Source organism: Bombyx mandarina, chromosome 07 (genome assembly GCF_030267445.1).
Source record: "Bombyx mandarina strain Sakado chromosome 07, ASM3026744v2".
NCBI classification, from domain to species: Eukaryota; Metazoa; Arthropoda; class Insecta; order Lepidoptera; family Bombycidae; genus Bombyx; species Bombyx mandarina.
Genome location: NC_143214.1, coordinates 13,198,812 through 13,212,518, shown reverse-complemented (window position 1 = coordinate 13,212,518; position 13,707 = coordinate 13,198,812). Strand labels below are relative to the sequence as shown.

At 37.2% G+C, this 13,707-nt stretch overlaps 1 protein-coding gene across 7 annotated transcripts in view; it reads left to right on the top strand.

The window, feature by feature from the left end:
* LOC114251819 (dystrophin, isoforms A/C/F/G/H) overlaps positions 1-13,707 on the top strand; it is a 480,975-nt gene that overhangs the window by 395,134 nt on the left and 72,134 nt on the right. For all 7 annotated transcript variants that reach the window (XM_089728894.1, XM_089728893.1, XM_089728897.1 and 4 more), the window contains 2 exons: positions 10,517-10,661; positions 11,610-11,733. In XM_089728894.1, the coding sequence (XP_089585020.1) occupies positions 10,517-10,661; positions 11,610-11,733 (269 nt within the window). The remainder of the gene's footprint in view (positions 1-10,516; positions 10,662-11,609; positions 11,734-13,707) is intronic.

The window sequence follows — 13,707 nt, the reverse complement described above, 5'->3', positions numbered from 1 at the left end:
TTTGTTACTCCTTCACGCAAAAACTACTGGATGGATTATGATGAAACTTTACGATAATATAACTGCCACAGCAGAATAATACATATCGACGCTTGAAAGGCAAACTTGACTAAGCGACAATAACTGTTTTTTACATAAGTTATAGGCAATAGCTATATATGATGCGCAAAAAATATATATTTCTAGGTCTATTAAAATCATTTCAATCCTACAGCTAGATTCGTGAAAATAGATTTTTTTTCAGGTATTTCAACTTTAAATTGGTCTACTGTAAAGTTCACGCATTGTCGCTTAGTCACGTTTGCCTTTCAAGCGTCGATATATAGGCTATATAGTTTATATGTGGGTTACCTGAAATATAGAGGATAAGTGTCAAGTAAGTAGGAAAAAATCTGCCATTATTATTTTGATAATAATTACAGTTCCCGAAATTAACTACAGTTCTCGAAGCGAAGTGAGAGCGGGTCGCTAGTATTTAATATAAACGCTATGCGCAAAATCGTGTTTTTTTTTTATTGCTTAGATGGGTGGACGAGCTCACAGCCCACCTGGTGTTAAGTAGTTACTGGAGCCCATACAATCATACAACGTAAATGCCGCCACTCACCTTGAGATATAAGTTCTTAAGTCTCAATATAGTTGCAACGGCTGCCCCAGCCTTCAAACCGGTACGCATTACTGCTTCACGGCAGAAATATGTTTTCATTATTTCAAAATGTTTAACTATCACATCACCGAGCCGTGCGCCAGGCCTCGGTTCGCGAACTATGGAAAACATCTGTCAAGGCTTTAATAAGCAAGAATTCTGCATGACCACGACTGCTCTGCCAAGAGCAACCGACTATGATGATGATGAATTATCAAGCCTGCAAGTAAAAGCAAGTATAAATATAATCGTGTGCGTTATTAAGGCGCTCGGTGTGACGGACCGACATTCGTGTACCGGTAAAAGATTATTGGCATTAAATAGCATAAAATCGGCCGTAATACGTTTAACGGTGATTCGATAATACTCGAAAAAAATTGTTACGAACAATAACCTAATTCATAGAGATAATTACTTTGTAATTCGATGTTTAATTAGTTTTATAGACATAGTTAGGTGGAAGATATAACGACCTAGATTACTTTAGTGGATGGAGCCATAGTTCAAGACCTAGTTCATAGTAATGAGGATGCTTTGAATTGTTACTTAATTACTTTTTTTTTATTGCATATATGGGTAGATGAGCTCACAGCCCACCTGGTGTTAAATGGTTACTGAAGCCTATAGACATCTACAACGTAAATGCGCCTCCCACCTTGAGATATTAGTTCTAAGGTCTCAGTATAGTTACAGCGGCTGCCCCACTCTTCAACCCGAAACGTATTACTGCTTCACGGCAGAAATAGGTAGGGTGGTGATACCTACCCGTGCGGACTCACAAGAGCTCCTACCACCAGTAAAAAGTAGGACAAAACGTCTCAATCTAATAATAAATGTTTAATGTCATATTGTTTTCCATCACCTATCTACGTATTAGATCTAACACATTCATAGTTTCCAAACATGTACTTATACATATCTACGCACCTCAATGAACTACCTACTCGAGTCAATTATCAGTCGAGAGGCAGCCACTCAATCAGAACAATCAGCTGTGTACGTTATTGTACACTGATGTAGTCTTGTCTCGCTGATTGATTCAAGCACACGAGATAAGAAAGTACAATTTCATATATCAATCTCGTAATTAGGTTGATGTTCGCTTATGTTCCACGCGACACTAAACTAAGCAAGCTAAATAAATGAATATAAAATTAATCTATACTAATATTATAAAGCTGAAGAGTTTGTTTGTTTGTACGCGTTAATCTCAGGAACTACTGGTCCGATTTGAAAAATTCTTTCAGTGTTAGATAGCCCATTTATCGAGGAAGGCTATATAACATCACGCTAAGACCAATACAAGTGAAGCACCAATAAAGAAGGTTTTTTTTTTATTGCCTTTGTAGGCAGACGGGCATACGGCCCACCTGATGGTGAGTGGTTACCGTCGCCCATGGACTTCAGCAATGCCAGGGGCAGAGCCAAGCCGCTGCGTACCTATTTCAAAGCCTGCCTATTTCAAAATAGGGGTTTAAATAGCTCCTTAGCATTCTATAATTCAAAAATATCTTCACTTTCTACGTAATTGAAGTGGGGGGGTAAAATTTAGCGTTATGCCAAAGTAACTATTCCACGCGAATGGAGTCGCGGGCAAAAGCTAGCCTCTAAATATTTGAAGCTTTCACATCAAGGTTCGTCGCATACATACACGTATAACGACAATATAAAATCTTGCGTTGTACAAAGCATAAATTCAAGATATTTGCAGCGAGGCATTCTGATTATGCCAAAGGCGGCAAAAGTATGCGCTGTGGATATTCCCTGGGAGAGATGCTTGAAAGATGTCGACCTTTCAGGCATTTATTCATAGATTAGGGATGCGTAGCTCCGGCTCGGGTAATGCGAAATGTTGAAACATTCTCATTTAATTCTGGGTGCCTTATACTCGGAATTAAATGAGAATATATTTCGCCATTTCCAACGGTACAAATAAACTATTGTACATCGAAACAAATAAAACTTACAATTTCGACTCGTCTGTCTGAATGCAGTAGACATTTTACTTACTTTTTTTCAATAATTCGTCAAGACATTTTATTAAATGCAAACGACTTCACGTTTTTAAGGAACTACCCATTGAAACTTGAGGTCAAGTGCAACATCTATACTAATGTATAAATCTACAGTGGTTTATACGGATGTTCCGTTATAACTACTGAACCGTGCATTCAATTGACTTGAAACTTGGCATCCATGTAGAAAATACATGTACTTAATGGATAGGCTAATATTTATATGAGTGTCGGACTCCCTACACCAGTTGCGGGGGCGTTAATGATGAGAATCTTCGTGGGGGTGAGAAATAATAATGTCAAATTTAAATACCCAGCGAAGCAGACCGGTATAGCTAATATAGTTTAAAATTGTTAAATCCGCAAAGTGGTGGTAAATTCCCGCACGTTTAGACTGACAATATGTGTACCTCTTTCAGTTTTCGCGCGAATAAAATAACACGCCAGATTAAATCGTAAAATAAGTTTTATTTAGATGCACATGGAATTTGTTTGTAGGGCGTGGGGGACGACTGATAATTAAATTACTGCAGGCGATACAGACTGATCTCAAGGCGAGTTGTCGTATTGTTTTATCAGTATAACCGTTTACCATCAAACGAGCGAACCAACACCAATAAAACACCATAAAAATTTCAAACTTTATGTATCCGCGTCAGACGACGACTCTAACTCATAACGCGGCGGTCATTCCACGGGAGATAGCGAAAGCGATAAAACCTCTACAAATTTGCTTGTTCTAATCTATTCTGTGACTCGTAATGCTATCGAAATAAAGAATGTTTTTAATTGCACCGACACCGCGACGTTTAATTGTTTTTTTGTTACGTCGGAAGCCGTTTGCGGCACTCGTAAATGTTTTAAAGTGATTGCTTTCGAATCTTTAGGGAGATATTACGTGTTGATGAAACGGTTTTCATACAAATTGTTGTCCTAGCGATATTGTGCCTTATTTCATTGGGGGGAGCGGTGGTTTTTCTTTATATTCTCAGTTCCATAAGTTGTTTTTTTCATTTACTTTTTGACTATTTTTCGTAATTGCTGGTGGTTGAACGTGCTGAGTCCGCCTGAGTTGTTACCAAGATCTACTAGAGTTTATTTATACACTGTGGGAGTGGAGATGCTTTGTTAACTTCATTTTGTTAATTATTTTAAACGGAACAGCTAATAAAAATAAAAGAAAACACACAAAAACACCGTGGGTGTTCATTATTGGATCGCGCTTTTTTTATAGGAAATGCGTAGTAAAACATTTTGGGGCTTCTCGCACGTACGTACGTGGTAGGACCTCTTGTGAGTCCGCGCGGGTAGGTACCACCACCTCGTCTGTTTCTGCCGTGAAGCAGTAATGCGTTTCGGTTTGAAGGGTAGGGCAGCCGTTGTAACTATACTTGAGACCTTAGAATTTATATCCCAAGGTGGGTGGCGCATTTACGTTGTAGATGTCTATGGGCTCCAGTAACCACTTAACACCAGGTGGGCTGTGAGCTCGTCCACCCATCTAAGCAAAAAAAAAAACGTATCCATTATATGGGTGGTATAATATCATTATAGTATATTATCACATTATATTATGAGTATACAGAAATGGTTCCCTCGTCTGCTATCCACAAATCAATTCTTTTTTGTAACTTTTTAAACGTAAAATGTGAATCATCAAATTGTCGCAAAAAAAAAAGAAGTAGCACACCGATATAGATCTTGACAATTCTCATAAAACTATAAGCCTCTATCTGGGATAGAGCTCGTGAGTGCGACACATAATATAACAGAGAATCTATACATATAAATAAAATTGGAGTGTCTGTTTGTAATATTGTAATAACCGCTTTTTACTACATGAATATGAATATATATACGGTACATACACCAAAATAACATTTTTTACATTTTTTGTCTGTCTGTCTGTTTGTTCCGGCTTTTTTTAGACTAGCTTCGCCTCGCGACATCACCTGCGATACGACAATAACCACGGGTAACATCGCATCGTGGGACTCAACTATTCAATAATAAAATTTAATGTTTCCGAAGCGAAGCGAGGGCGGGTCACTAGTGTAAAATAAATTGAAAAATCTTTGCCATGTCACATTTAATTTGTGATATATGTAATATGGAAATAGGCTCGCCCACCCTTCAACTCCGAGTGTATGATTGCTATGAATAGGCAGGACGTGGCGATTGACCAGTGTCAGCCTAGAACCATCGGGATTCTATAAGTCAACGACCCGAAAAACGCTGTCACTCCCGCTAGCCGCTCGCACTGTAGACGCGTCACAAAGCGATCTGCATGCGTGGCGCAGTAAAAGCTCCGTTTAGTGATTTCAGCGCCGTATAAAGCGTGAGATAGCTTTCGGAAGCACTTTATTGAGCTTTTACGTTCTGCGGCGGTAGATAGAAAATATAGTTTCGTAATGTTTTATGGGTTGTTGTTTTATTGGCACAATTTAAATTTGAGGGTATGTGTAACTTGTGAAGTCGCTGTCATGACTATTTCGTCATTAACATTGACAAGGGCAAAAATAGTTTCGTAGTTAACAGTAACAGATGGACAAGGAAATTCACAATATCAATCATTAACACATTTAAAGTTAATAATTCAAACAATTAAAATGTGTTCAATATAGAGAGGTTCAATCTTAGAGTACACATAAGCAAGCTAACTAGCTTATACTCTAAGGGTTCAACATACTACGCATCATGAATGGCCAGCATTAAACGAATGAGTACAAAGTCGTGTGTCATTAGAATATATTTTTGTATGTGATACAACTTTCCTTCATTTAAGCATTGAGTAAATAAAAACCTATTTATTTTGTTCAACACAAAAACTGCAATTAAACACTCGTAACGCTCTACGTAGAGGCGGAGAGACGAGACCACGTCGCTACTACTTCGTTCGGGTAATGTACATGAATATACAGTACTAGCGGCCAGGTTTTTTTTATTTATTTTTATTTTTAAGTTATTGCATAGATTTTATCGCGGACTTTGAGCGCAGCGACTGAATCAAGAAATTCCGTAACGAAAATAACCTGACACCCTCACTACGCCTACTATGTAGCTCGCGTTCAACACATTCACACGTTGTGCTTAACAAATCTTTCCTCTTTATAATATTAAGTATAGAACTTTAGATAAGCGTATAGGAGAGGGCAGATCAACACAGCCCCGAAGTGATGTAGTATTACTCGGGCTGTATCGCATGTCTCATCTGTTACGTCTTTTTTCTACCTATTCTAATGACCTCTAGGGGTCATGTTAGATTCACAGAACGAGTAGAAGAGCAGTAATGCGTTTCGGTTTGAAGGGTGGGGCTGCCGTTGTAACTATACTAAGATCTTAGAACTTATATCTCAAGGTGGGTGGCGAATTTACGTTGTAGATGTCTATGGGCTCCAGTAACCACTTAATACCAGGTGGGCTGTGAGATCGGAGATCCTACAACCAGTAATTACGCAATTTATAATTTTGCTGGTTTGATTTTTAAACGATATTTTTCCTTCACCGTGGAAGTCAATCGTGAACATCTATACTCTATACTAATATTATAAAGAGGAAAGATTTGTTTGTTTGTTTGTTTCGAATAGGCTCCGAAACTACTGGACCGATTTGAAAAATTCTTTTGTCATTAGAAGCAGACATTGTCCCTGATGAACATAGGCTACTTTTTTTTTTTGTGTCGCTAGTTTATTATATACGTATTTCATTACAAAGATTAGTACCCGCCTGCGGGATGCGAACACCGGTGCATCGCAACATACGAATGCACCGGACGTCTTATCTTTTAGGCTACGACGACTTCAAAACTGCTACTGTTAACATCTGAAGGCGGCGTTAGTCTCGCTTATGACGTCTATGGGACTTCGTAGTAAAGCCATAAAGTCAATCGTCTACTCGATAAAATGATATTGCCGTGAGCATTTCTGAGCACTCTTCACGTTTCATAGAACCGACTGAAAAATACTTTGGTTGCTTGATGCTTCCGAGTTTAAGCTTGCCATTTTAAAATTTAAATGTTGCGAGATTATTTCAAATGTGAAACTTGGTGCAGTTAGTTGCTTAAATACATCACTACAATAGTAATGAGACTTAAACGTGAGATGTTAAGTATTATTATTTATTATAAAGAGTAGTAGTAGTTTTATTTTTCCAATTGGAAAGGTAAAGGTACCATACCGTACAGCCTAATATTTTATATGAAAAATTATATTATATTATAAAATGAAATGAAATGAAATCATATGAAATGAAATGAGATGATATGGGATGAAATATAATCTCAGTAAAATGGTGGTCATTTACTGAGACTTTTTCAGTGGACTTTTTGGAGGATCCAGAGAAGTTACGTCCAGTGGCTTTGTTTCATTTTCCCACAATTGTGCACTTTCACAGATGTTAAACAGCTTATAAACCACCATTATTACACATTTAAGCCTGAAGAAAGGCTAAATAGACAAAATAAAACAAATCACACAACTTCACCCCTCGCGTTCCCGCCAAAAAGTCTTACTATAATGAGCTAAAACGAATTCAGTAACTTTTCCATTACACGTCTTCTCACTAATTCTATGTCTAAGTTATCTAATGACATCTGACAGTTATGTAATTACTTACTATGCACTCAGTCATTCCGAAAGACTCACTCTATCTTCGCTCATGTAATACAATCAAAAGTCGTAATTAATCACCGTGGTAGTAATACCAGTGGTGTTCCTTAAGCTCTCGTATTCAATAGTTCAAACTACCCTCTACTCGTGCTACTGAGTATTGTGAGTCCTCACTGGTAGTCTTCGTTTTAGAGTAGGACAACCGTCACATCAAGATTAATATTTCAAAACCTTCCTTTGTCAAGACGGGTGGTGACATTCACGTCATGATGCTTATGAGGTCTGGTAACCAGCTAGACGACTCGTGAACGTGGCTCCCTCCCTACCTGCAGAAATGTCAAAAATCAACTAGCACCAGTCCCGTAATTAATTAGTTTTTTATTTATTTTTTATTGCTAAGATGGGTGGACGAGCTCACAGCCCACCTGGTGCTAAGTGGTTACTGGAGCCCATAGATATCTACAACGTAAATGCGCCACCCACCTTGAGATATAAGTTCGAATGTCTCAAGTATAGTTACAACGGCTGCTCCACCCTTCAAACCGAAACGCATTACCGCTTCACGGCAGAAATAGGCAGGGTGGTGGTACCTACCCGCGCGGACTCTCAAGAGGTCCTACCACCAGTAACAGTATTCAGTAGTTTGAATTAAACAAGAAGTAATACGGAAAGGTTTCATTTGAATCGATCAAAAATAAATTTTATACGCGGGTCAAAGCGCAGGTAGCGACGCGCGACATTGGTGAATTTCATAATACTAGTGGTCGCGCAGTAGTCGAAATTCGACTATAATTATTTGAAATTTTATGTTTAAGCATTATTTTAGTTCTTTAGTCAAACACTATTAAACTTCTATAATATAATCACAGATTCCGCCAAAACTATAGATAAATAATCTTAAAGACAAGCAATATTGATCTATTCTCAATATGACAACAGACTAAAAGTCATAAGAAAAATTAAACAATAAACAAATATTATTATGTAATTTATATGTATGTGTTGTGTCAAATACATGGCAGTGTGTGTAATGTTTTTTTTATTGATTTAATGTATTTTTTATGCATAATAAAAAAAAGATATTAACACTGTGCACCTTCTCTACATTCTCTATAAGTGTGGGAAATTTCATACTCCTCCGTTGGCGCAATTTTCGTAAAAAGAGGTACACAGTTTTTGCTTCACCTATTAATATTTCATAATATAAGATTTACAAATTATCGATACAATCTCATTACTGAACTACGGAATGTACATAGTTTGAACAGAGCCCCGGCTGAACAGACTCTGTGCCAAGTTTTTGAATTACGCTCCTTAACATCTCGCCAGCAGGTATATCTAATTGTATTAAAGATTTAAAATCTTCATAATAATTTTTGATTTTCTTACGATGTCAGTTTTAAAGAAAGCTCATTTTGCCTTCACGGCGAGATTTTAAAACTATTATATTTTTAATAATATGTAATCATATAGATGGCGCTGTCGATAATGGTGACATACATTGATATTGAATGAGATGACAACTGCCATATTGTTACTAAATTAAATTGGATAATTATTATAACGGATTGAGAGTGGTGGACTTTGAATGTCGTTTCTTTGTTTTCAGGTGAGATACCTATTATAATTATAGACCAAATATATTTATTTATTTTATGTCACCATTATCGACAGCGCCATCTATATTATTACATAGGAGCTATAGAGCACTGTACAAATGTACTATAAAGAAATATAGTTTCTTTACATTTAAATTAGCAATAAACATCGATAGCTCCCGCACTAGCCCTCGAAATGGCTCTTAGTTATTCATGAAATTGTTTAATTATGTATTTTAATTTAAATAATTATTAAATGATAGTTAATATTTTTGATTCTAGTTAATGATCTTCAAATATGAATGTTGTATATTGTTATCGGCACTTTTTTTTTCGTTAAGAAAAATATTTTATGTATTTTTATGTATATATGCGTCTACAAAGTTTCCGTCTTAAATTATATTAAATACTATAAACTCAGTAATAATGAAGCTAGTGTTGTGGCGATGCTTACAACGCGAATGCCGCACGATTTTGTACCACCACTCTTATTTGAGTCGACTATTATCAAAGGCGGCAATCTGACTTTTGGACAATGATTGGTAAATCAGAAAAACGAATTATTGACTTTGTATTCCATCGGCAGTCACAAAACTCTTCGGAACGACATCTTAGATAAATAACAGGTTAACTATTAACCTTTATTTAATGCAGGTTTTGAACCGTATTCTTTGAAGGAGACGATTATATTCAAATCAATCTGTATTGACATATCAATAATTTTTTTTTGTCCAAATGCACAGATTGCCACCTTTGATAATAGACGACTCATTTGTCTTTAGCTTGCGATTTACAGAAAAATATATGTTCATATTTATGGAAAGATTTTTAGCTTGTCCATTAGGAAAACGTTATAATTTTAATAGTATTATTTATATTAAAACAGTTCTATAAAGTCTTCAAATCTTCCTTATTTCGAGCGATAGCGGATCAATGACACGTTAGTTACTCTGTATTTCAGACAATTTATCGATATTTAATTTTTATTATAAAAATAATTCAATTATCGAATAAAATTCATCGACGCAGAGCCCCTCACTACGTTCTAAAATCTCGGGTTTTACTTTTACACACTGCGAGCTCGCAGCCAAGTTTTGAAGCTACATTCTGAACACACTCCAAGGACTCAACATGGTTTATTTTACTGGAAATTTCAAACCATAGTATGTTTCGTGAAGAGAGTAAATTATTCTGAAATATGAGGATCGCGGGCTGCGGGTTCTGTTTAAAGATTATCCTTTTTCTCCATTGTCCTGCTTAGTGCCGTCGACACAACATAATATTATTATATACACGCTATCATATGATACGGCTTAATGTTTTGACGGTTGATCCAATTACCTTGAGTCAACCCTTCTTAGAGAGGGGCTTAATGATCTGTGATGAAAATAACTAATGAAAAGAAAGGTGGATTACGAGATTCTAGACTATTGGGATAACAATTGTTGTACAATACAATGGCGACTTCAACGCAATGTATTAAGGTAATACCATCCATATCATGTTGCCTGATAGCCACATGACAGTTGTGCACCCACCTGCCCATAAAGGCAATAAAATTATGGGCTTCCGTCTGTTCATTACAGGTTACTTAAAAATAAGTTATGTTAAATGAGATAACTCTGAATCACAAATGTTTTTTGTCCGCAGAAACCGCCTTGAGAGCAACGCCGAACATTGGTCCGCATTGCTGCTGTCTCTCCGGGAGTTAACTGAGTGGGTCATCAGGAAAGAGACAGAATTGAACGCTCTAGCACCTCCGAGGGGAGACCTCACCGCCCTCCTGAAGCAGCAAGTATGTTATTTATTTATTTAGACACCAACAGCAATACACACAAAACATTCAAGCTTAAAATTTACATGTATAAAATTAAGTAGTGATATGTAAGCCAGTTACAGGCATGTACAGCAATCTCTTATAACACACTATGACATGTTACAGCAATTTTACAAACAGCGGAAAAATAGGTCAAATTTAAATGTTAACAGTACGACAAAAAAATAATAATTGAAAAGAACATGAAAACAAGAGTTAACTACTTAACATTCTCTCATCAATTATAAACTCGATACCTCGTAAAATTCCTTGATATAAGGTATTTTCTTGTTTTATCCGCTTGCTGTAGTCAGATTCACTAACCACTAGCCCGAGAGTACAATCGAGGTAGCATCATCATTTTTTTATTATCATAAGCGTATTTACCAGACTAACTAGTTAACAAAAAACGGGGTAAACTTAAAATGTCCGTATCTCTTCACCTTGAAAGTTTTGTCGGCAAACCATCCTTAATTTATCTCCAGCTGGAAAACCCCAAAAACATATTAAAACAAGGCAAAACAGAATGTCGCATGTGATAATAAACAATTCCGTGGCGTTCGTTCTAATATCTGAGCTTGCGAACGTATTAAATCACGAGCTATATTTGCCGCCATTAAGCGTACGGATGATAGCACGAAATGGCCGACGCCTGTTTGCGCGGGAAAAACAAATGACAGGTGATTTTGGGATGTTTTTTGCTACGCGGCGCTAAAAGGCTTCAAGGGTAAATGTACTTTTAAGGTATAAGGATGATTACTTTCTGAAATATTTCATGTATTAGTGCAGAACCGGAGGGATTTTATCGCACGACTCTAAATGAAGGACCACCGACCTAATCCCTGCCACATTTTTTTTCTGTATTTTATTTCCAAAAGAAAGAGTTTGATGAAAATTTAACGAGTGTATTTTTTGTTCTTCTTAAAGGATGATCATCGCGCCTTCAGGAGACAGTTGGAAGACAAGCGTCCAGTGGTGGAGAGCAACCTCCTCAGCGGAAGGCAGTACATCGCCAACGAACCACCTCTCTCCGACACCAGTGATACTGAACGTGAGTTAATTCCCTTTTTTTAATGTTGATAATAAGATGTTTTATAATATACGACCCGCTGAATCCTAGACGTCGCTTATAGTCATTAACAATGTCAAAGGTACAACCAAACCACTCTCATAGCTAAGGACTTTTTGTATACCTCGTCCGAAGAAGGAGATTTTTCAACAGTCACTGTCATTTAGTAGTAAATATTATACTTATGTTCATAATTTTTTCCCCAAACATGACAAAAATCGAATGCAAGACAAAAGGACACAATTCTTACTGAGAATAAAACCTCCAAGGTATAGAGCAAATAATTACATATTTCTACGATTTTCATCACTGTATTAGAAAGGTCGAGCTCACGTCCTTCCCATGTTAAATAATGTAATCACAACCCCCTAGAGACGTAAAGTGTTTTGCATAGGTATCAATCAGTACCTACTCAATAATATATCAATATGCAAATTTGTTTGTGTCACATATGCACAACAGACTCTCGATCTTCCGCTCTGATTGTTGTCATTTGATATCTGTATATCACACGCGACAAACGCACGGATCTGTACTATACATTGAGTACGGACCTTAAACAATTATTAATATATCTTTGTACGAGGAATAAGATTCCTTTAAACAATATAAGAACGAAATCTACTCTAGTGTACGGTTTACGAGATAACAAAGTAACCGATCACCGTCCTCGTCGAACCCGTCGCTAGCGACGAAGGGCTCGACGAGTGAATTAACCCACAGACAGAGCCCACTAAGTTTCTCGCCGGATCTTCTCAGTGAGTCGCGTTTCCGATCCGGTAGTAGATTCTGTGAAGCACGGCTCTTGCTAGGGCCAGTGTTTGCAACACTCCCGGTTTGAGCCCCGTGAGCTCACCTACACGTCAAGGAGAAGCTGATATAGCCTTGGGCCGCGCGGGTAGGTACCACCGCCCTGCCTATTTCTGCCGTGAAGCAGTAATTTGTTTCGGTTTGAAGGGTGGGGCAGCCGTTGTAACTCTACTGAGATCTTAGAACTTATATCTCAAGGTGGGTGGCGCATTTACGTTGTAGATGTCCATGGGCTCTAGTAACCACTTAACAGCAGGTGGGCTGTGAGCTCGTCCACCTATCAAAGCAATAAAAAAAAAGCCTCACGGGGCTATCAGCATAGGTAGGAAAAAAAAGAAAAAAAAGTAAACAACAAAATAAACACAACCAAAGTAACAAAGATATAAGCCATTATTATTTTCTAAGCTAAGTCGGACTCTTCCGGTTCGACAGGGCAAAGGGTCGGCCTCGACTTAGTGCCTCGACTTGTTGACGTCATCGTGACGCGATATGACGTCACCAGTGTTGCCATGTTACTGGACGTCGAATTATTTTGTATCACAATAGCTTATCCATACCTACTTAATATTAAAAAATGCGAAAAAATGCGAAAGTCAGTGTGTCATGCTTGTACGTTTTAACAACTCAATTGATCAACATGAATATACGGTGTGAACTCCATTTTACGTGAAAAAAACTATTTACCCCTAAGAAGGTGAATTGGGGTTTGAAAGTGAATATGAAAGTTCATCACTCTCGAAAGGATTGAAATTCAAATGTAAAAAATCTGATATATATATATATAGTTTAGGGAAAACTATTGAAAATAATTCATATTTAACTGACCAGAAACCGATAAAGTTTATATAGTGTAAGTTACAATAGTGTTCAGTGTTCAGTGTTAGATAGCCCATTTATCGAGGAAGGCTATAGGCTATATAACATGCTAAGATCATTACAAGCGGAGCACCAATAAAGAATGTTTCAAAATTAGGATTTTTTTCCGAATTGATAACCTCCTCTTTCGAAGTCAGTTAAAAACCGTGATTTTGATTCCTTAAATAGCTCCTTAACATCCTATTATTCAAAAATATTCAAACTTCTTACATAAATTAAGTCGCATCGGTAAAATTTCGCGTTACGCCAAAGTAATTATTCCACGCGAAC